The sequence below is a fragment of the Palaemon carinicauda genome, chromosome 33, assembly GCF_036898095.1.
Source record: "Palaemon carinicauda isolate YSFRI2023 chromosome 33, ASM3689809v2, whole genome shotgun sequence".
Lineage (NCBI taxonomy): Eukaryota > Metazoa > Arthropoda > Malacostraca > Decapoda > Palaemonidae > Palaemon > Palaemon carinicauda.
Genome location: NC_090757.1, coordinates 11,075,125 through 11,097,351, shown reverse-complemented (window position 1 = coordinate 11,097,351; position 22,227 = coordinate 11,075,125). Strand labels below are relative to the sequence as shown.

Below are 22,227 nucleotides of genomic sequence, written 5' to 3'. Positions count from 1 at the left end.
ACTGTATCAATAACAGGACAAGGTGGATGTAAGGTGAAGGCAAAATTGAGTTGCTCTCTTCTGTAACTTTTTCATTGTAAAGCTACATCTTTATTGGGTCACCCACAATCTGACTGGGATAACCTAAACTTTATTACTATTCTTAAATAAATGCGACACACTTTCAAGAGCTTTGTGATTACATACCTCCTCCACTACCATCGTCAAGATATGTTAGTCGGTCTTCACAATTACAATGATATTTTCTGGCTTTAACAAATTCAGTACTGTACTCAAGATACTTCAACTTTTGCCAGCAGTTTATCATAGAAAGTTGTGGAAAATTCATATTTATTCCAATGTCGATACAAAGTTCTGAATCATTAAAATGAATTACTCCTAGTTCTGTTTTCTAGGACCAGATGATAATAATAAAAGAAAAAGGGTTCGATTGCATCCTGATTGGTTACCTAGCAACCAAACTGCTGGGCAGTGTTAAGTGTAGTTGGCAGTAGGCTTCACTCCTATCCTGGTCGCCATTACAACAAGAAGTCTCCCCTCGTCTCTATCATCGTACCTTACATAATCCACACTGGATTATCCTTATGGTACTTAATGCTTTGTATGTTTGTTTTTAATTGAAACTAAGTGTGCTTATCATTATCTGTGCTATACTTGTGCAAACAATGGTTAATGAGGTGGTAAATGATGTTCTGTAGAAAATCCATGCAAGTATTGTAAGGAGTGGCCGACCTCCCATTGGGATAAATTTTGTTCTCGACACAAGAAACGAGCGAAGAGAGATCGTTTACCTTCCTCGTCTTCTTCCAGTAATGGTAAAGAGCGTAACCTCCTTTCTGCATTGAAAGATATCCCCATCCACCTCCTTCATGTCTTGAGCCTTCAGAGGCTCCACTTACGAAGGACAATGACCATAATGAAATCTAACCGAGGCTCTTTGCGTCAATAGGCGTAGGAGGAGATGATGATGATGATTATCCTATAATATCGATCATGTGCCTGGTGATCCTGAGTCGAAGCTTGTGACAGGTCACTTGGCTACAGCAGCTACTCTCCCTGAGCCAAATCCAGTTTCAGTATCCTTGGTCCCCGATTATTCAGAAATGCATATGGTACTATATATCTCCCTCGCCTCCCACTAGCGTACTGAGTGTTGAGCCTTAAATGGCTAATTTTATCAGTGATGAATTTTTAATTTTGGAGACATCTCCCATCAAGGCATCGAAAGTAACTCAAGAGTCAATAATGGCAGCCCCACTGGAGGATCCATTTCATCCTTTTCCAGCTCACGAGTCGGGCTTGCCTCGTACTTCCAAAAGTTCTCAGCACCGCTCTCCTCTTACGAGTTCTTTGTACTTGTCCCAGAACTCTCCATTACAATGTATTGAAGTTGGTCAAACCGCTTCGGTGGTGTCCGCAACCACAACTTTGGCCAGACCAAGTTGCTCTAAACCTATAATGTCCTCTTTCAAGCAAGCTGCTTGGAAGTCGATAATAACTACAACACATTCACTATTTCTACACATGTTGACCATACATGACACAACCTAAATGTGTTCTCAGGCAAAAAATTCAGTACACTCTACTGCGCACATGCCTGATAATCTCAGTGAACGCACCGCAGTGCCCACACGTGATAGCGTCACCAAACGCACGATCATTTCAACACATGATGGCTATGACTCCATGTCACGTGATAATGCATGTTCTGATCGTGCTGCCATGACCCAAGCTCGTATACAAATGGAATCCCCTCGTGGTCATGTTCCATCGTCAGCTTCGGCTCAATATCAGGTAGCTTCAGCCTACAATCCCAACAACTTCGTTCTCATAACCCAACAGCCATTGGTTAAATGAATGACACGATTGCTTTACCACAACGTACTCACACAAGTACCTTGTCTACTAAAAAATTTTGATTTGAATCCCGATTCCTGAGTCATATTAATATTACAAATTCTTTTTTTTTCTTTTTTTTTTTGCCTCCCATTTGCCCATCTCCCACATGTGTCTTCATCTGTTGGAAGGTTGAGTTGATCCAATGTCATAGCTGACATCCTACTGGTAATAATAAAACGCAAGAATGTTTTTCATATTTCGTCAAGTGTATTGACTGCTTTAGACAGAATAAGACAAATATTGACCATGTAATGAATTTGAGATGCTGCAAAGCTTTGAATGTGGAATTAAAGAATAACATTAAATATTGATCATGGATACAGATGTTAAAAGTTTAAAATTATCTAAAATATAAAACCGATTAAAGTTTACAATTAAGAATACTTGATATTATTCTTTGTGGTTATAATAACATAGAACTAATTGCTGATACTATTGACTGTCTTGTAACTGCAAAGACTTTTAATTAGAAACAGCATGCATGGTGACATTTTTCTTTTTATAACTCAAAACGAATGTAGTTACTCAGTGGATGTTTTTGATGGAAATATGTGCTTATTCATCCAAAGCATTTGGTGTGAATTGGGATCAGATAAGTAGACCACAAACTAAACTAAGTGTGTTAATGGGAGACATTAGAGACATTTAGATTATCCAGCCCAATGAGTTGAACTCGACTCTTACAGAGTTGTCTCGAAAAAATTCTGGAAGGAATTGAATAAATAAAATACAGTAGTAAAACTTATTGGAAAAATTAAATGAGCAATATCCTGATAATGAGATGGTTCCACTTTAGAGATAAAAGGTAGTTCTACCTTCATAGGCACGTTAAAACATATAATGTTTCTTCGAACAGCCTTCCTCTCTGTAACAACATTAGGTGAATGGAGAGATAGGGGGAGAGAAAGAATGGTAGGAATCATGCTCACTCCTAGTACTCAAATTTCTACCTCTAGCAGTTTGCGAAGGAATAACAGGGAGTTCTCTTTCCAAGCTCGACCTGTAAGAGAAGGATTTCTCTGAGCCAGGCCACTTAGGACGCCTCCTGTGAGAACCGTGTCAAGACATCTAATTACTGTGACATCATTTGTTGCACTGTATTTTAGGGGAGATCCTTGGGTTATCAAGCATCCCACTGTAACAGAATATTGTTCATAAAACCAAGGCCACTTCAGTTTCCCATTAGTAAAAGGTGTTTCCATTCTGACTTAATGATATACAGTATGTTATTATGCCTCAACAGCCATTAGTCATACAGCAAGGTACGTGTATGGATCGCTGGGTCACCAGGCCTGCTGCTCGCATAGAAAACAAGAATCCTTCCTATCCATGTCTGTCGTTACGCATATTTGAGTACCTACGAGTATGTTGGTTAACTAATGCTAACTATTCGCTTACCGGTCTTGGCTCCGCCACGGCTCGCTACACTTGCAATTAAACAATATTTCATTGCTCCTATTCTGGCAAGCAGTAAATGTGCAATGCACATTAGCCGAGTGGGCAAGTATTTTGGGTGGAATAAAGATCGGTGAACCACTTACACACTACCCTACAGAAAAAAACATGCAAGAAAATGTTATTTTTATTAATAAAATAAATTTTTGAATATACTTACCCGATAATCATGTAGCTGTCAACTCCGTTGCCTGACAGAATTCTATGGAGGGATACGCCAGCTATCACAATACTAGAAGGGGGTGTACTTACCAGCGCCACCTGTGGCCAGGTACTCAATCATTTGTTGTTGACACCTCCTCAATTATTCCTCGGTCCACTGGTTCTCTCTGGGGAGGAAAGGGAGGGTCGATTAAATCATGATTATCGGGTAAGTATATTCAAAAATTTATTTTATTAATAAAAATAACATTTTTCAATATTAAACTTACCCGATAATCATGTAGCTGATTCACACCCAGGGAGGTGGGTGAAAACCAGTGTACATGATTAAAGGATAGCTAAGTATCCCAAATTTCATATAACAGTTATCTCAAATAACAATGAAATAATAAGTACCTGGTAAGGAAGTCGAATAGAACCGTTACTCTGCCTTTTATTTAAAGTTCGTCTTCCTTACTGAGCGCAGCGTTCCTCTTGGAGGCTGAATCAACCCAAAGGTGCCAAAGTACAAGGGGTTGCAACCCTACTAAAGGACCTCTACCAAACCTTTAACCCAGGCGCTTCTCAAGAATGAATAGACCACCCGCCAAATCCAAGGATGCGGAAGGCTTCTTAGCCTACCGTAACAACCATAAAAACAACAATAAAAGTATTCAAGAGAAAGGTTAAAAAGGTTATGGGATTATGGGAATGTAGTGGCTGAGCCCTCACCTACTACTGCACTCGCTGCTACGAATGGTCCCAGGGTGTAGCAGTTCTCGTAAAGAGACTGGACATCTTTCAGATAAAATGATGCAAACACTGACTTGCTCCTCCAATAGGTTGCATCCATAATGCTCTGCAGAGAACGGTTTTTATTAAAGGCCAACGAAGTAGCTACAGCTCTTACTTCGTGGGTCCTTACCTTCAGCAATGCAAGGTCTTCCTCCTTTAAGTGAGAATGTGCATCTCTGATCAGAAGCCTTATATAGTACGAAAGCCCATTCTTGGACATGGGTCTCGAGGGTTTCTTGATGGCACACCATAAGGCTTCTGACTGTCCTCTAATAGGTTTAGACCTCTTCAGATAATATTTGAGAGCTCTGACAGGGCAAAGAACTCTCTCAAGTTCGTTACCTACCATGTTGGAGAGGCTAGGTATTTCGAACGATCTAGGCCAAGGACGTGAAGGAAGTTCGTTCTTTGCTAGGAATCCAAGCTGAAAAGAACAAGTAGCCGATTCGGTTGAGAAACCAATGTTCTTGCTGAAGGCATGAACCTCACTGACTCTCTTAGCTGTTGCAAGGCAAACGAGAAAAGCAGTCTTGAGGGTAAGATCCTTGAAGGAAGCTGACTGGAGAGGTTCGAACCTAGATGTCATAAGGAACCTTAAGACTACGTCTAGATTCCAGCCTGGAGTGGAAAGACGACGTTCTTTAGACGTCTCAAAAGACTTGAGAATGTCTTGAAGGTCCTTGTTGGAAGACAGGTCCAAACCCCTGTGGCGGAGAACTGAGGCCAACATGCTCCTATACCCTTTAATCGTAGGTGTTGAAAGGGATCTCTCGTTCCTAAGATGAAGAAGGAAGTCAGCTATTTGGGTCACAGAGGTATTGGTAGAGGAAATTGAATTGGCTCTACACCAGCTTCGGAAGACCTCCCACTTAGACTGGTAGACTCTACGAGTGGAACTTCTTCTAGCTCTGGCAATCGCACTGGCTGCCTCCTTCGAAAAGCCTCTAGCTCTAGCGAATCTTTCGACAGTCTGAAGGCAGTCAGTCGAAGAGCGTGGAGGTTTGGGTGCAACCTGTCTACGTGTGGTTGACGTAGAAGGTCCACTCTTAGAGGTAGAGTCCTGGGGAAGTCGACTAGCCATAGAAGTACCTCTGTGTACCATTCTCTTGCAGGCCAAAGGGGAGCAACCAGCGTCAGCCGTGTCCCTTCGTGCGAGACGAATTTCTGCAGAACTTTGTTTATAATCTTGAACGGAGGGAATGCGTACAGGTCGAGATGGGACCAGTTCAGAAGAAAAGCATCCACATGAACTGCTGCAGGGTCTGGAACAGGGGAACAATAAAGCGGAAGTCTCTTGGTGATGGAGGTGGCAAACAGATCTATGGTAGGTTGACCCCACAAGGTCCAAAGTCTGTTGCACACACTCTTGTGGAGGGTCCATTCCGTGGGAATGACCTGATTCCTTCTGCTGAGGCGATCCGCTGAAACATTCATATCGCCCTGGATGAACCTCGTGACCAGAGTGAGGTTTAGACCTCTTGACCAAATGAGGAGGTCCCTTGCGATCTCGTAAAGGCTCCTCGAATGGGTCCCTCCTTGCTTGGAGATGTAAGCCAAGGCTGTGGTGTTGTCTGAATTCACCTCCACCACTTTGCCTAGCAGGAGGGACTTGAAGTTCAACAGGGCAAGATGAACTGCTAACAGTTCTTTGCAGTTGATGTGGAGTAAAGCTTGTTCCTTGTTCCATACTCCTGAGCATTCCCGTCCGTCCAAGGTCGCACCCCAGCCCGAGTCCGATGCATCCGAGAAGAGATGAAGATGGGGGGTCTGGATGGCCAATGATAGACCCTCCTTGAGAAGGAGATTGTGTTTCCACCACCGGAGAGTGGTCTTCATCTCTTGGTTGATAGGGATAGAGACTGCTTCTAGAGTCGAGCCCTTGTCCCAATGAGCTGCAAGATGGAATTGAAGAGGGCGGAGGTGGAGTCTCCCTAGCTCGACAAACAGGGCCAGTGATGAGAGGGTCCCTGTGAGACTCATCCACTGTCTCACTGAGCAATTGCTCCTCTTCAGCATGCTCATGATGCACTCTAGGGCTTGGTTTATCCTGGGGGCCGATGGAAAAGCCCGAAAATCCCGACTCTGAATCTCCATACCCAGGTACACAATGGATTGGGAGGGAATGAGTTGAGATTTCTCTATATTGACTAATAGACCTAGGTCTCTGATAAGATCTAAAGTCCAAGAGAGGTTCTCCAGACAACGACGACTCGTGGAGGCTCTCAACAGCCAGTCGTCTAGGTAGAGGGAGGCTCTGATGTTCGATAAGTGCAGGAATTTCGCTACATTCCTCATCAGATGAGTAAAGACCATAGGAGCTGTGCTTAGGCCAAAACACAGGGCTTGGAACTGATAGACAACCTTTCCGAAAACGAATCTCAGGAAAGGTTGGGAGTCTGGATGAATGGGAACGTGAAAGTAAGCATCTTTCAAGTCCAACGAGACCATCCAGTCCTCCTGTCTGACCGCTGCTAAGACCGACTTGGTCGTCTCCATTGTGAACGTCTGCTTGGTGACATACTCGTTGAGAGAGCTGACGTCCAGCACCGGTCTCCAACCTCCTGTCTTCTTGGCCACAAGAAAGAGACGGTTGTAGAAGCCCGGGGATTGATGGTCCCGGACTATAACCACTGCCTTCTTCCGCACAAGTAGCGACACCTCCTGTTGCAATGCTAGCCTCTTGTCCTCTTCTTTGTAGTTGGGAGAGAGGTTGATGGGCGACGTGGTCAGAGGCGGTTTGAGGCAGAATGGAATCCTGTAACCGTACCTCAGCCAACTGACAGACTGTGCGTCTGCACCTCTCTTCTCCCAGGCTCGCCAGAAGATCTTGAGTCTGGCTCCTACTGTTGTCTGGAGAATCTGAGAGTCAGTTCTTTCCCTTAGAAGTCCTGGGTCCTTTCCTAGACTTGCCCCTGTGAGAGTCTGGACGGGAGCTTCCTCGGCTGGGGGCTCTACCACGAAAGGGCGGTATGAACCTCGTAGCCGGGGTATCAGCCATTGGGGAGCGATAAGTCTTGGGGGCAGAGGTGGTAACCTTAGACTTACGAGCCGAAGAGGCTACAAGATCGTGCGTGTCTTTCTGTATCAGGGCAGCCGACAAGTCCTTCACTAGCTCCTCGGGAAAGAGGAACTTTGAGAGTGGAGCAAAAAGGAGTTGTGACCGTTGGCACGGTGTAATGCTGGCGGAGAGGAAGGTACACAGTTGTTCCCTTTTCTTCAACACCCCTGATACAAATAACGACGCTAGCTCACCCGATCCATCTCTGATGGCCTTATCCATGCAGGACATAATAAGCATGGCAGAATCTTTGTCCGCAGGAGAGGATTTCTTGCTGAGGGCTCCCAGGCACCAGTCGAGAAAGTTGAACATTTCGAAAGCTCTGAACAACCCTTTCAGAAGATGATCCAGGTCTGAGAAGGTCCAACAAACCTTCGAGCGTCTCATCGCAGTCCTCCTAGGCGAGTCCACCAGACTTGAGAAGTCAGCCTGGGCAGAGGCAGGTACAGTACTCCCAAGCCTGGTGCTTCCCCTGTGGCATACCAAACGCAACCTTTCGAAGCGAGCTTCGTTGGAGGGAACATGAAGGAAGTCTTGCCAAGGTGTTGTTTAGACTGAAGCCAATCCCCTAAGATCCTTAAAGCCCTCTTGGAGGATCTAGCTAGGACAAGCTTAGTATAGTTGGACTGAGTTTGTTGAACGCCCAGCGAAAACTCAGATGGAGGAGAGCGGGGAATAGCAGAGACGAAGTGATCTGGGTAAATCTCCCTGAGTAGAGCTAAGACCTTTCGAAAATCAATAGACAATGGAGAAAGCTTAGACTCCTCCACGTCTGATGAGGGATCAAGGTGTGCTTCATCATCATCCGACACTTCATCAGCAGAGGGTAGCGCAGCGATAGGACCAGAAAGCTGAACCGCAGAGTCAGAACGGGTAGGAACAATAACAGAGGTTTCCTCATCTTGAGGGAAAACCTGAGGCTCAGACTGCATAGGCTGAACAACAGACGAAGCAGAGGGCAGGCGCATGGGTGAAGGAGGTTGACTCCTAGCAAGAGTTGAACCCAAGGAGTGCACAAGCTGAGCGGAGGACGGAGGCGGAGTAGTCCGTTCCTGTTCCTGTGAGATGAGTGGAGCATGAAGATGAGGCTGCGCAGAACAAGGTAAAGTTCTCGCAAGCTGAGGCTCCTGAGGCGCAAGTCCAGGGTGTAGAGGAGCTTGCCTAGAAGAGGGTTGAACTCGCTGCAGCGATGGTTGAGCAGACAGACTCACGGAGGGGAGAGGTTGCTGTACCCCAACCGAGAGTTGCACCACTGGTGGAGCAGCAAGAGGAGGAGGAGGAAGAGCGGAATAACTCTCCTGATCCCAAAGCAAGGGTTGCTTTAAAGAAGGCTGAGGCTGAACAACACTGGGAACAGCAAACTCCGAAAGTGGCTCAACATCGTACGCCTGGCAGATGGTGCTGCGACCAGGCGGAGCAGGTGCAGGCTGGGCGAGCACAGGCGGAGCAGGTGCAGGCTGGGCGAGCACAGGCGGAGCGAGAACAGGTGGAGGGAGTGTAGGCGGTGGAGGAGGTGCAACACTCTCAGCCCGACACTCACGCATCAAGTCCGAAAGCTGAGCTTGCATGGACTGAAGCAGGGTCCACTTGGGATCGGTAGAAACTAAAGCAGACTGAGGTAAAGTCACAGTCGGGCTCTGAGTAGGCAGAACCTTACTCCTCTTGGGCGGAGTACAGTCGACCGATGACTGAGGAGAGTCGGAGCTGAGCCAATGACTACAACCTGGCTGAGCACTCGCTGACTGAACTCTCCGTTTAAGCGGTCTCGAGACCTGAGACCAACGTTTCTTCCCTGCATGTTGACTAGCGGACGAGAAGACGGGCTCAATCGTCTGCCGGTGGGAGTGACGGTCTAAGGAAGACACGCCCGCAACCACCGAGGATAATTCTGTGCGCCTAACAAGGCCTGTCGAACCCTTAAGCCCTTCGACATTGCTTCTCCCCTGGGCATGGGAGCTTGCAAGAGGTCCCGGACTGGGAGGACGACTGGCTCGCACAGAAAAATCCTCACGCACCACACTGGCACTACTAGCACTTGGCACTGCACAGACACTAGCACTCGTCACAGCACTGGCACTATTTCCACCCACTGCACTCTTGACCTTCAGATCTTTAACCTCGGCCATCAGAGACTTATGGTCACTTACCACTGATTCTACTTTATCTCCTAAAGCCTGAATAGCACGCAAAACAGTTGACATATCAGGCGGAGGGCACACAGTAGGTTCGGGGGTAGCCACTACAGGGGTAGGAAAAGGTAGGGGATCGTGAGGTGAGGAAAACATAGAAGAGTGAGAAGAACTTCTCCTAACTCTACCTCTCTCTAACTTAGATGAATATTTTAAAAGACGGACAAAATCCAATTCCGAAAGTCCGGCGCACTCCTCACATCGATTTTCTAATAGACAGGGCCTGTCCCTACAGTCAGAACAAGCGGTGTGAGGATCTACCGAGGCTTTCGGAATACGCCTATTGCAAGACCTACATCGTCTATGGGAGGGAGCTTGCGAAACGTCAGACATCTTGTTTCAAAGAGTTAGCCAAAGGGTGATCCAAAAACAAGCAAAAATTCATTAACCGTTAACCAGTATTTATATAAAAGCTATCTAGCTAATATAAAAAGGATTCCAGTATGCGACAGCCGTTAATCTAAGAGAATACTTCACCAAATATCCATGAATAAACTCGAAGACCATAAGCGTATCCCAGAACGTCTAGCCGGAGGCACGACAGAGGAATAATTGAGGAGGTGTCAACAACAAATGATTGAGTACCTGGCCACAGGTGGCGCTGGTAAGTACACCCCCTTCTAGTATTGTGATAGCTGGCGTATCCCTCCATAGAATTCTGTCGGGCAACGGAGTTGACAGCTACATGATTATCGGGTAAGTTTAATATTGAAAATTGCCAAGCAATCATCCATTTCGGTAAATATGTTATTTTTATTAATAAAATAAATTTTTGAATATACTTACCCGATAATCATGTAGCTGTCAACTCCGTTGCCCGACAGAATTCTATGGAGGGATACGCCAGCTATCACAATACTAGAAGGGGGTGTACTTACCAGCGCCACCTGTGGCCAGGTACTCAATCATTTGTTGTTGACACCTCCTCAATTATTCCTCGGTCCACTGGTTCTCTCTGGGGAGGAAAGGGAGGGTCGATTAAATCATGATTATCGGGTAAGTATATTCAAAAATTTATTTTATTAATAAAAATAACATTTTTCAATATTAAACTTACCCGATAATCATGTAGCTGATTCACACCCAGGGAGGTGGGTGAAAACCAGTGTACATGATTAAAGGATAGCTAAGTATCCCAAATTTCATATAACAGTTATCTCAAATAACAATGAAATAATAAGTACCTGGTAAGGAAGTCGAATAGAACCGTTACTCTGCCTTTTATTTAAAGTTCGTCTTCCTTACTGAGCGCAGCGTTCCTCTTGGAGGCTGAATCAACCCAAAGGTGCCAAAGTACAAGGGGTTGCAACCCTACTAAAGGACCTCTACCAAACCTTTAACCCAGGCGCTTCTCAAGAATGAATAGACCACCCGCCAAATCCAAGGATGCGGAAGGCTTCTTAGCCTACCGTAACAACCATAAAAACAACAATAAAAGTATTCAAGAGAAAGGTTAAAAAGGTTATGGGATTATGGGAATGTAGTGGCTGAGCCCTCACCTACTACTGCACTCGCTGCTACGAATGGTCCCAGGGTGTAGCAGTTCTCGTAAAGAGACTGGACATCTTTCAGATAAAATGATGCAAACACTGACTTGCTCCTCCAATAGGTTGCATCCATAATGCTCTGCAGAGAACGGTTTTTATTAAAGGCCAACGAAGTAGCTACAGCTCTTACTTCGTGGGTCCTTACCTTCAGCAATGCAAGGTCTTCCTCCTTTAAGTGAGAATGTGCATCTCTGATCAGAAGCCTTATATAGTACGAAAGCCCATTCTTGGACATGGGTCTCGAGGGTTTCTTGATGGCACACCATAAGGCTTCTGACTGTCCTCTAATAGGTTTAGACCTCTTCAGATAATATTTGAGAGCTCTGACAGGGCAAAGAACTCTCTCAAGTTCGTTACCTACCATGTTGGAGAGGCTAGGTATTTCGAACGATCTAGGCCAAGGACGTGAAGGAAGTTCGTTCTTTGCTAGGAATCCAAGCTGAAAAGAACAAGTAGCCGATTCGGTTGAGAAACCAATGTTCTTGCTGAAGGCATGAACCTCACTGACTCTCTTAGCTGTTGCAAGGCAAACGAGAAAAGCAGTCTTGAGGGTAAGATCCTTGAAGGAAGCTGACTGGAGAGGTTCGAACCTAGATGTCATAAGGAACCTTAAGACTACGTCTAGATTCCAGCCTGGAGTGGAAAGACGACGTTCTTTAGACGTCTCAAAAGACTTGAGAATGTCTTGAAGGTCCTTGTTGGAAGACAGGTCCAAACCCCTGTGGCGGAGAACTGAGGCCAACATGCTCCTATACCCTTTAATCGTAGGTGTTGAAAGGGATCTCTCGTTCCTAAGATGAAGAAGGAAGTCAGCTATTTGGGTCACAGAGGTATTGGTAGAGGAAATTGAATTGGCTCTACACCAGCTTCGGAAGACCTCCCACTTAGACTGGTAGACTCTACGAGTGGAACTTCTTCTAGCTCTGGCAATCGCACTGGCTGCCTCCTTCGAAAAGCCTCTAGCTCTAGCGAATCTTTCGACAGTCTGAAGGCAGTCAGTCGAAGAGCGTGGAGGTTTGGGTGCAACCTGTCTACGTGTGGTTGACGTAGAAGGTCCACTCTTAGAGGTAGAGTCCTGGGGAAGTCGACTAGCCATAGAAGTACCTCTGTGTACCATTCTCTTGCAGGCCAAAGGGGAGCAACCAGCGTCAGCCGTGTCCCTTCGTGCGAGACGAATTTCTGCAGAACTTTGTTTATAATCTTGAACGGAGGGAATGCGTACAGGTCGAGATGGGACCAGTTCAGAAGAAAAGCATCCACATGAACTGCTGCAGGGTCTGGAACAGGGGAACAATAAAGCGGAAGTCTCTTGGTGATGGAGGTGGCAAACAGATCTATGGTAGGTTGACCCCACAAGGTCCAAAGTCTGTTGCACACACTCTTGTGGAGGGTCCATTCCGTGGGAATGACCTGATTCCTTCTGCTGAGGCGATCCGCTGAAACATTCATATCGCCCTGGATGAACCTCGTGACCAGAGTGAGGTTTAGACCTCTTGACCAAATGAGGAGGTCCCTTGCGATCTCGTAAAGGCTCCTCGAATGGGTCCCTCCTTGCTTGGAGATGTAAGCCAAGGCTGTGGTGTTGTCTGAATTCACCTCCACCACTTTGCCTAGCAGGAGGGACTTGAAGTTCAACAGGGCAAGATGAACTGCTAACAGTTCTTTGCAGTTGATGTGGAGTAAAGCTTGTTCCTTGTTCCATACTCCTGAGCATTCCCGTCCGTCCAAGGTCGCACCCCAGCCCGAGTCCGATGCATCCGAGAAGAGATGAAGATGGGGGGTCTGGATGGCCAATGATAGACCCTCCTTGAGAAGGAGATTGTGTTTCCACCACCGGAGAGTGGTCTTCATCTCTTGGTTGATAGGGATAGAGACTGCTTCTAGAGTCGAGCCCTTGTCCCAATGAGCTGCAAGATGGAATTGAAGAGGGCGGAGGTGGAGTCTCCCTAGCTCGACAAACAGGGCCAGTGATGAGAGGGTCCCTGTGAGACTCATCCACTGTCTCACTGAGCAATTGCTCCTCTTCAGCATGCTCATGATGCACTCTAGGGCTTGGTTTATCCTGGGGGCCGATGGAAAAGCCCGAAAATCCCGACTCTGAATCTCCATACCCAGGTACACAATGGATTGGGAGGGAATGAGTTGAGATTTCTCTATATTGACTAATAGACCTAGGTCTCTGATAAGATCTAAAGTCCAAGAGAGGTTCTCCAGACAACGACGACTCGTGGAGGCTCTCAACAGCCAGTCGTCTAGGTAGAGGGAGGCTCTGATGTTCGATAAGTGCAGGAATTTCGCTACATTCCTCATCAGATGAGTAAAGACCATAGGAGCTGTGCTTAGGCCAAAACACAGGGCTTGGAACTGATAGACAACCTTTCCGAAAACGAATCTCAGGAAAGGTTGGGAGTCTGGATGAATGGGAACGTGAAAGTAAGCATCTTTCAAGTCCAACGAGACCATCCAGTCCTCCTGTCTGACCGCTGCTAAGACCGACTTGGTCGTCTCCATTGTGAACGTCTGCTTGGTGACATACTCGTTGAGAGAGCTGACGTCCAGCACCGGTCTCCAACCTCCTGTCTTCTTGGCCACAAGAAAGAGACGGTTGTAGAAGCCCGGGGATTGATGGTCCCGGACTATAACCACTGCCTTCTTCCGCACAAGTAGCGACACCTCCTGTTGCAATGCTAGCCTCTTGTCCTCTTCTTTGTAGTTGGGAGAGAGGTTGATGGGCGACGTGGTCAGAGGCGGTTTGAGGCAGAATGGAATCCTGTAACCGTACCTCAGCCAACTGACAGACTGTGCGTCTGCACCTCTCTTCTCCCAGGCTCGCCAGAAGATCTTGAGTCTGGCTCCTACTGTTGTCTGGAGAATCTGAGAGTCAGTTCTTTCCCTTAGAAGTCCTGGGTCCTTTCCTAGACTTGCCCCTGTGAGAGTCTGGACGGGAGCTTCCTCGGCTGGGGGCTCTACCACGAAAGGGCGGTATGAACCTCGTAGCCGGGGTATCAGCCATTGGGGAGCGATAAGTCTTGGGGGCAGAGGTGGTAACCTTAGACTTACGAGCCGAAGAGGCTACAAGATCGTGCGTGTCTTTCTGTATCAGGGCAGCCGACAAGTCCTTCACTAGCTCCTCGGGAAAGAGGAACTTTGAGAGTGGAGCAAAAAGGAGTTGTGACCGTTGGCACGGTGTAATGCTGGCGGAGAGGAAGGTACACAGTTGTTCCCTTTTCTTCAACACCCCTGATACAAATAACGACGCTAGCTCACCCGATCCATCTCTGATGGCCTTATCCATGCAGGACATAATAAGCATGGCAGAATCTTTGTCCGCAGGAGAGGATTTCTTGCTGAGGGCTCCCAGGCACCAGTCGAGAAAGTTGAACATTTCGAAAGCTCTGAACAACCCTTTCAGAAGATGATCCAGGTCTGAGAAGGTCCAACAAACCTTCGAGCGTCTCATCGCAGTCCTCCTAGGCGAGTCCACCAGACTTGAGAAGTCAGCCTGGGCAGAGGCAGGTACAGTACTCCCAAGCCTGGTGCTTCCCCTGTGGCATACCAAACGCAACCTTTCGAAGCGAGCTTCGTTGGAGGGAACATGAAGGAAGTCTTGCCAAGGTGTTGTTTAGACTGAAGCCAATCCCCTAAGATCCTTAAAGCCCTCTTGGAGGATCTAGCTAGGACAAGCTTAGTATAGTTGGACTGAGTTTGTTGAACGCCCAGCGAAAACTCAGATGGAGGAGAGCGGGGAATAGCAGAGACGAAGTGATCTGGGTAAATCTCCCTGAGTAGAGCTAAGACCTTTCGAAAATCAATAGACAATGGAGAAAGCTTAGACTCCTCCACGTCTGATGAGGGATCAAGGTGTGCTTCATCATCATCCGACACTTCATCAGCAGAGGGTAGCGCAGCGATAGGACCAGAAAGCTGAACCGCAGAGTCAGAACGGGTAGGAACAATAACAGAGGTTTCCTCATCTTGAGGGAAAACCTGAGGCTCAGACTGCATAGGCTGAACAACAGACGAAGCAGAGGGCAGGCGCATGGGTGAAGGAGGTTGACTCCTAGCAAGAGTTGAACCCAAGGAGTGCACAAGCTGAGCGGAGGACGGAGGCGGAGTAGTCCGTTCCTGTTCCTGTGAGATGAGTGGAGCATGAAGATGAGGCTGCGCAGAACAAGGTAAAGTTCTCGCAAGCTGAGGCTCCTGAGGCGCAAGTCCAGGGTGTAGAGGAGCTTGCCTAGAAGAGGGTTGAACTCGCTGCAGCGATGGTTGAGCAGACAGACTCACGGAGGGGAGAGGTTGCTGTACCCCAACCGAGAGTTGCACCACTGGTGGAGCAGCAAGAGGAGGAGGAGGAAGAGCGGAATAACTCTCCTGATCCCAAAGCAAGGGTTGCTTTAAAGAAGGCTGAGGCTGAACAACACTGGGAACAGCAAACTCCGAAAGTGGCTCAACATCGTACGCCTGGCAGATGGTGCTGCGACCAGGCGGAGCAGGTGCAGGCTGGGCGAGCACAGGCGGAGCAGGTGCAGGCTGGGCGAGCACAGGCGGAGCGAGAACAGGTGGAGGGAGTGTAGGCGGTGGAGGAGGTGCAACACTCTCAGCCCGACACTCACGCATCAAGTCCGAAAGCTGAGCTTGCATGGACTGAAGCAGGGTCCACTTGGGATCGGTAGAAACTAAAGCAGACTGAGGTAAAGTCACAGTCGGGCTCTGAGTAGGCAGAACCTTACTCCTCTTGGGCGGAGTACAGTCGACCGATGACTGAGGAGAGTCGGAGCTGAGCCAATGACTACAACCTGGCTGAGCACTCGCTGACTGAACTCTCCGTTTAAGCGGTCTCGAGACCTGAGACCAACGTTTCTTCCCTGCATGTTGACTAGCGGACGAGAAGACGGGCTCAATCGTCTGCCGGTGGGAGTGACGGTCTAAGGAAGACACGCCCGCAACCACCGAGGATAATTCTGTGCGCCTAACAAGGCCTGTCGAACCCTTAAGCCCTTCGACATTGCTTCTCCCCTGGGCATGGGAGCTTGCAAGAGGTCCCGGACTGGGAGGACGACTGGCTCGCACAGAAAAATCCTCACGCACCACACTGGCACTACTAGCACTTGGCACTGCACAGACACTAGCACTCGTCACAGCACTGGCACTATTTCCACCCACTGCACTCTTGACCTTCAGATCTTTAACCTCGGCCATCAGAGACTTATGGTCACTTACCACTGATTCTACTTTATCTCCTAAAGCCTGAATAGCACGCAAAACAGTTGACATATCAGGCGGAGGGCACACAGTAGGTTCGGGGGTAGCCACTACAGGGGTAGGAAAAGGTAGGGGATCGTGAGGTGAGGAAAACATAGAAGAGTGAGAAGAACTTCTCCTAACTCTACCTCTCTCTAACTTAGATGAATATTTTAAAAGACGGACAAAATCCAATTCCGAAAGTCCGGCGCACTCCTCACATCGATTTTCTAATAGACAGGGCCTGTCCCTACAGTCAGAACAAGCGGTGTGAGGATCTACCGAGGCTTTCGGAATACGCCTATTGCAAGACCTACATCGTCTATGGGAGGGAGCTTGCGAAACGTCAGACATCTTGTTTCAAAGAGTTAGCCAAAGGGTGATCCAAAAACAAGCAAAAATTCATTAACCGTTAACCAGTATTTATATAAAAGCTATCTAGCTAATATAAAAAGGATTCCAGTATGCGACAGCCGTTAATCTAAGAGAATACTTCACCAAATATCCATGAATAAACTCGAAGACCATAAGCGTATCCCAGAACGTCTAGCCGGAGGCACGACAGAGGAATAATTGAGGAGGTGTCAACAACAAATGATTGAGAACCTGGCCACAGGTGGCGCTGGTAAGTACACCCCCTTCTAGTATTGTGATAGCTGGCGTATCCCTCCATAGAATTCTGTCGGGCAACGGAGTTGACAGCTACATGATTATCGGGTAAGTTTAATATTGAAAACTTTACTGTATTACAGGTTATCATTTCGAACAGAAAATACATTACCCTGTAATACAGTACAATAATACCTCAATTTCTTATGGCAAATTTGTTTGGCTAGATAAAGTATCGCATAGTTACATTTTCTTTGAACTACTGTATGTCACTCTACTGGAAGGTCATGGGGGAGGTCGAGAAAGGGTAAAGCTCCCTCCATTCAGATAGGAACCGACACCTTAGGTTGGAGTGATGTTAAGGAAATCAATGTTATCAAGTATCCGTCTTCTACATTTACGAGGGGCTCAAGGTCCGGTTAGGTAGAGGGATACAGAGGGATACATCAGTCGGGTAGAGCCTGATACCCCAAAGGTTAAATTAATGCGTAGCAGTAGGATACGACACAGTGATTAGCCATGTCATCTCCATTCCCTATCGTTTACTCTAAGGTAATGTTTAAGATCTGATATCAATTACACACGCGACCATTGTACAATGCCGATTGCTTATGGTACTGTTAAAAGCATTTTAAATATGACCATTAAATAAGACAATATTATAGTAGGTCCTTCAGATACCCTACCGTACAGGGACAAGTTGCCTATACCTAATACATAGCATGTACTACCTATAGTTCGATAGAAATCTAATAGTTTATAGATTACATGGAAAACAGACCTACAGGAAATGCCTTTGGCACGAATGATAACGTAATTCAGCTATAAAGGATCTGTCATGTAACACGGCCAATGGTGTATGATTGACATGAGCAATGACTTCACTTGCACTTCCCCGGCAGGTTAACCTGAGTAAGTTAACTATCAAAAAAAGCTTAACTCCTAGGGTTTTCTTAATTAAAGGATCAGATACTTACGATAAAGGACTTTTCGGTGACAGAAGGGTCTTGAATTAATCTTCTTAATAGGCGGTTTAAAACGTAATAATTGACTTGTCTTCTGCTTAAACACAATTTTGTACTTATTATATACCGGGACAGTATTCCACCAAGCAGGGTTAGAGCACAAGACACTGATATGTGAAATTTTATTAGAAGGCGATCCAAATTGCTTTTTATATATTAGTCATTACTATTTTAGATTGATTGATTGATTTGAAGTTCTCTGGCATCCTGACATCAAAGGTCATTGACACCGATACTATTTTGGAATTTATCACCAATACCTCTGTAAAATCTCTACTTCTTCGATATTTAACTTTTTGGTTTAATATCTCCAACCATTTTTAAAAATTCGACAACTTATACTTATATTTCACTTAAAGTTAATTGTATCAGTTAGATATAAAATCTTCACAATAGGAAATTTTAATGATGTCTTTATTACGATAGAACATTTGAAATTGTATAATATATTAAAAATAGTCTTATTTTTCTTCATCTGCGCTTCAAATAAGTCACCTATATATGGTATAATAAGTATATATCATCACCAATTTTCATATAGCCTATTCTTGGGAAATAACCCAGAAACCATATACCTGACCTATTAATGGTCATGACATCTTTAACCCCATATATAGAAATGAGAGGGGTATACAAGAAGAATTAAATATACAAATTGGATGGTAACTATATGAATTAAGGACATAAAAACAATCGTCGATTTAACTTGAACGCAAGTACATTAACATCCATGATAATGTTAAGAAACCTCCACAGTATTAATACACCGGGAACCAACCCTTTAAATTGGGCCCTTCAAGAGAGTAATTTGCTACAATGAATAGCAGTGAAGATTTATTTTTTTCAAGAAAATTATAAGAACTATAATTTTATTTCCAATTATGAAACAGATGGGGTAACTACTATCATTGAAGAATTGTATTAACACAAGCCGTGAAATAAAAAAAAATAACAATAGAAATATGTTATAACAACAAACATAAATAGATAAATATGGTAATAACATCTGAGAAATAGTTTATAAAAATATGGTAAAGGAACTCAACGTACTAAAGCTTTAATAAAACATTTTAACGTTCGGAAATATCTTGGTGTGTCTAATCATGTAAGGTGGCCTTTCCAAACATACACATGCGAAAAGATATGTAAACATTAAAGTATATACCCTTTCTGGTGCAATAGCAGACGCTCTCGGGTAGCACGTGTAATATTGTTTCATTTTATAATGAAATTATAATGAATAATTACATAATTAAATTAAAATATAATCTACAGCTATTATAATAACGAATAATAATTATCTGCTAAACGTTCTATAAGTTACGTCACAATTTTATCATCAGTCAGCTGTTTACTCATCATTAAGTAATGCTCTTCAATTTTGTCATATAACATTACCAAATTCAATTTGGGTGGCTTACAAAATATCAGTTATACAAAATAAAACAAAAAATAGGTTTTTTGTTAAACTATTATGTCAAATGTAGGATACTTTCCACTCTTGAATAATAAGCTACACAAACAATTTGGATTGCAAATTTTGTAGACCACAACGTCAAATATACATGAATTTACTTTTTAATGAGTTCTAATTAGCGAGTGTCCCCAAACATGAATTTTTTTATGTACATCGATCGTCTCATCTTGCTAGAACCTTATGTACGAGTTGTTTTATCACATTTATAATCTATACATCAAACAAGGAATAATCAATAATCGTGCAAAATTTACAAATAAAAATGAGAATTGTAAGTTTTAGCGCCGGTCTAACCATGAACTTCGGTATGTGTCAAAAAGTTCGGTTTTACGTCAATAATGATGATGTCCGAGTTATTACGAAAACTTACGTAATATTGCGAACACTTTATCTGTTACAGACAAGATGTCAGGTGAATTTTTGTTTTCACTTACGTATATTGTAAAATTGAACGTTTTCTTTTCGCAATCTTCTCATGTAATGATGATTCAGGAAAGTCTTTAGAGATGATTTAATTACAAATAAAGATTCAAGGCAACTGATTTTCGCATTTTTCGTTCAGTGATGAGCGACTGCAATGAAAATACGGGAATAATCTTAATGTACTTGAATTTTGCATTTGTTTCGAAAATATTTATAACAATTCAAAGTTTTAAGATTCATTGAGCATACTTCAGTGGTATAGTACTACCACGCATTTGAAAAGTATGAATAGAGTAGTATTCGGTTCCTAAACAGAAAAAGGCCGACGAAACTCGTAGCGCTGTGGCGGACCTGTGCTATTTAGCCGGCTGTTACTAGCCGTCATAATCAGTACCAGCTTGCCTTGGAAGGAGTGATTCTCAGTGCGTTGCTACTAGATCTTGGCAATAAGTGACTGTCGTTTTTTGTTAATTTTTATACTAGACTTGACAACCGTCTGTGACATGTCGTTGCCGGTCGAGAGGAAACCCCTCCACGTTCCACCCTTTGAGGAAGTTGCCGCGGTTCTTCAAAATGCGCTTAAGAAGAGTTTTGCAGAAGCATCTGTTTCGGTCGTCGAGTGCCCTGATTTGAAACAACAGCCTTTTGGGTTAGAATCCAAGGGACTGTGCGGGTCACCGAGACTCGCTGACGTAGGTGGAGTACCCTATCTAATGCCCTTGGTCAAAAGGGAGAAAGTGTATGACCTGAAAGAATTAGCAAAATCTGTTGATTTGCCGAATGCTTTTGTTGTCGGTGCTGGTGCTGGACCTTTTCCATACGTGGGAGCGAACAGCGAGTTGATGGCAAACCTTAAAACTGGAGAAAATGCATCAAACGGTTCTCATATAGCCAAGATTGACACAACGTCTGGAAACTACGTACTTCAGAAGCTCCCAGCAACAGAGACCGGCTGCGCTTTGCTGCTCAACATGTACGCTTGCGAGGGCAAGAGCGGGAAGGTGTTGCACGTTAAAGCAAAGAAACGCACTGCCGACACCAATCTCGTGTCGTGCATGAAAAAAGGCCTAGAGGAATTTTACGGTGACAAGAGCGTGGGTTTAGGTGGCACCTTCCGCCTGATTGAAGGCAAAGTCAAGTGCCATGTTATGCCAGAGTTTTCAGAGGCACCAATTACTTGCGATGCCGAGGTTAACAAGTGGTTAAAATTTTTCGAGATGCCTGCTCCCATGGTCTTCATGTCTACTTTCGTCTCAAAGGAAAATGGTCTGGATTTACGTCTAGAGCATTCCCACGGGTACGGCAAGGATTGGGGAGGACACTATCACTACGACACCACTCCTGATATCGTAGAGTACGAAGGTTATTACAATATAGCCGAGTTCATGTACCGAGTAGATAGACCGAAAGATTCCCATGGTTTTGGGAGGGACTGAATTTTATTTTCATAAATTTTTATGTCGGTTGCTTCAATTTGTTTTGCTGTAACTGTTTGCTTAAGTTTTTTGAGAGTATATTCTATATTTTTTAATCAATTGCTTTAATGCAAAAAAAAATTAATTCAACAAAATTACATCTTACAATATGCTTATGGTTTGAAATTATTCATGTTATTTTTCAAAACTTGAAAATGGTCTAATGCAATGCTTATTTTTTTCAAAAAACAGGTTTGGGTTATCATATTGTAAAATCGTTTTTAATACTATCCTGTTATCGCCTCTGAATAAGACAATTATTAGCATTACTTTAATCACTACCATTACTATAATATAAAATAAAATCGAAATAATTTACGTGCCTTTCACCATCCTATAATTTTTATGAATGATTGAAGTTAGCATATATCAAGGAATTATTCATGAACAGGTGATGTCTCGGTAGTTTTGAAATACTTAATGTAGATCACGTAATTATTATTATCATTGTTATTACTTGCAAAGCTACAACCCTAGTTGGAAAAGCAGGATACTATAACCCAGGGGCTCCAACAGGGAAAATAGCTCAGTGAGGAAAGGAGGCAAGGAAAAATAAAATATTCTAAGAGCAACAATGATAAAATAAATATAACTTTATAAACTATAAAACTAACAAAACAAGCGGAAGAGAAATAAGATAGAACAGTGTGCCAGAGTGTATCCTCAAGCAAGAGAACTCTAACCCAAGACGGTGGAAGACCATGGTACAGAAGCTATGGCACTGTCCAAGATTAGAGAACAATGGTTTGATTTTGGAGTGTCCTTCTCTTAGAGGAGCTGCTTATCATAACTAATGAGTCTCTTCTACCCTTACAAAGAGGAAAGTGGCCACTGAACAATTACAGTGCAGTAAAAAAAATTGTTTGGTAATCTCAGTGTTGTCAAGTGTATGA

General features: G+C 44.5%; 2 protein-coding genes across 3 annotated transcripts in view; one reads left to right on the top strand and one right to left on the bottom strand.

Moving 5' to 3' along the window:
• bor (ATPase family AAA domain containing bor) overlaps positions 1-18,070 on the bottom strand; it is a 46,691-nt gene extending 28,621 nt beyond the window's left edge. Inside the window, exon 1 of one of the 2 annotated variants that reach the window (XM_068356743.1) lies at positions 17,912-18,070. The gene's annotated coding sequence lies outside the window, so the exon portion shown is untranslated. Of the gene's footprint in view, positions 1-17,715; positions 17,834-17,911 lie in introns of those variants that run through there. The other variant, XM_068356744.1, reaches the window with a different exon arrangement.
• A 2,111-nt stretch (positions 18,071-20,181) lies between these two features.
• LOC137626066 (ester hydrolase C11orf54 homolog) lies at positions 20,182-21,605 on the top strand. The gene has a single exon (XM_068357148.1). It carries the CDS (start codon positions 20,363-20,365, stop codon positions 21,293-21,295), a length of 933 nt encoding a protein of 310 aa, XP_068213249.1. The 5' UTR covers positions 20,182-20,362; the 3' UTR covers positions 21,296-21,605.
• Positions 21,606-22,227: the final 622 nt, after the last annotated feature.

Coding starts and splice junctions, on each gene's coding strand:
- LOC137626066 (XM_068357148.1), top strand. CDS start 20,363: ATGTCGTTGCCGGTCGAGAGGAAACCCCTCCACGTTCCACCCTTTGAG.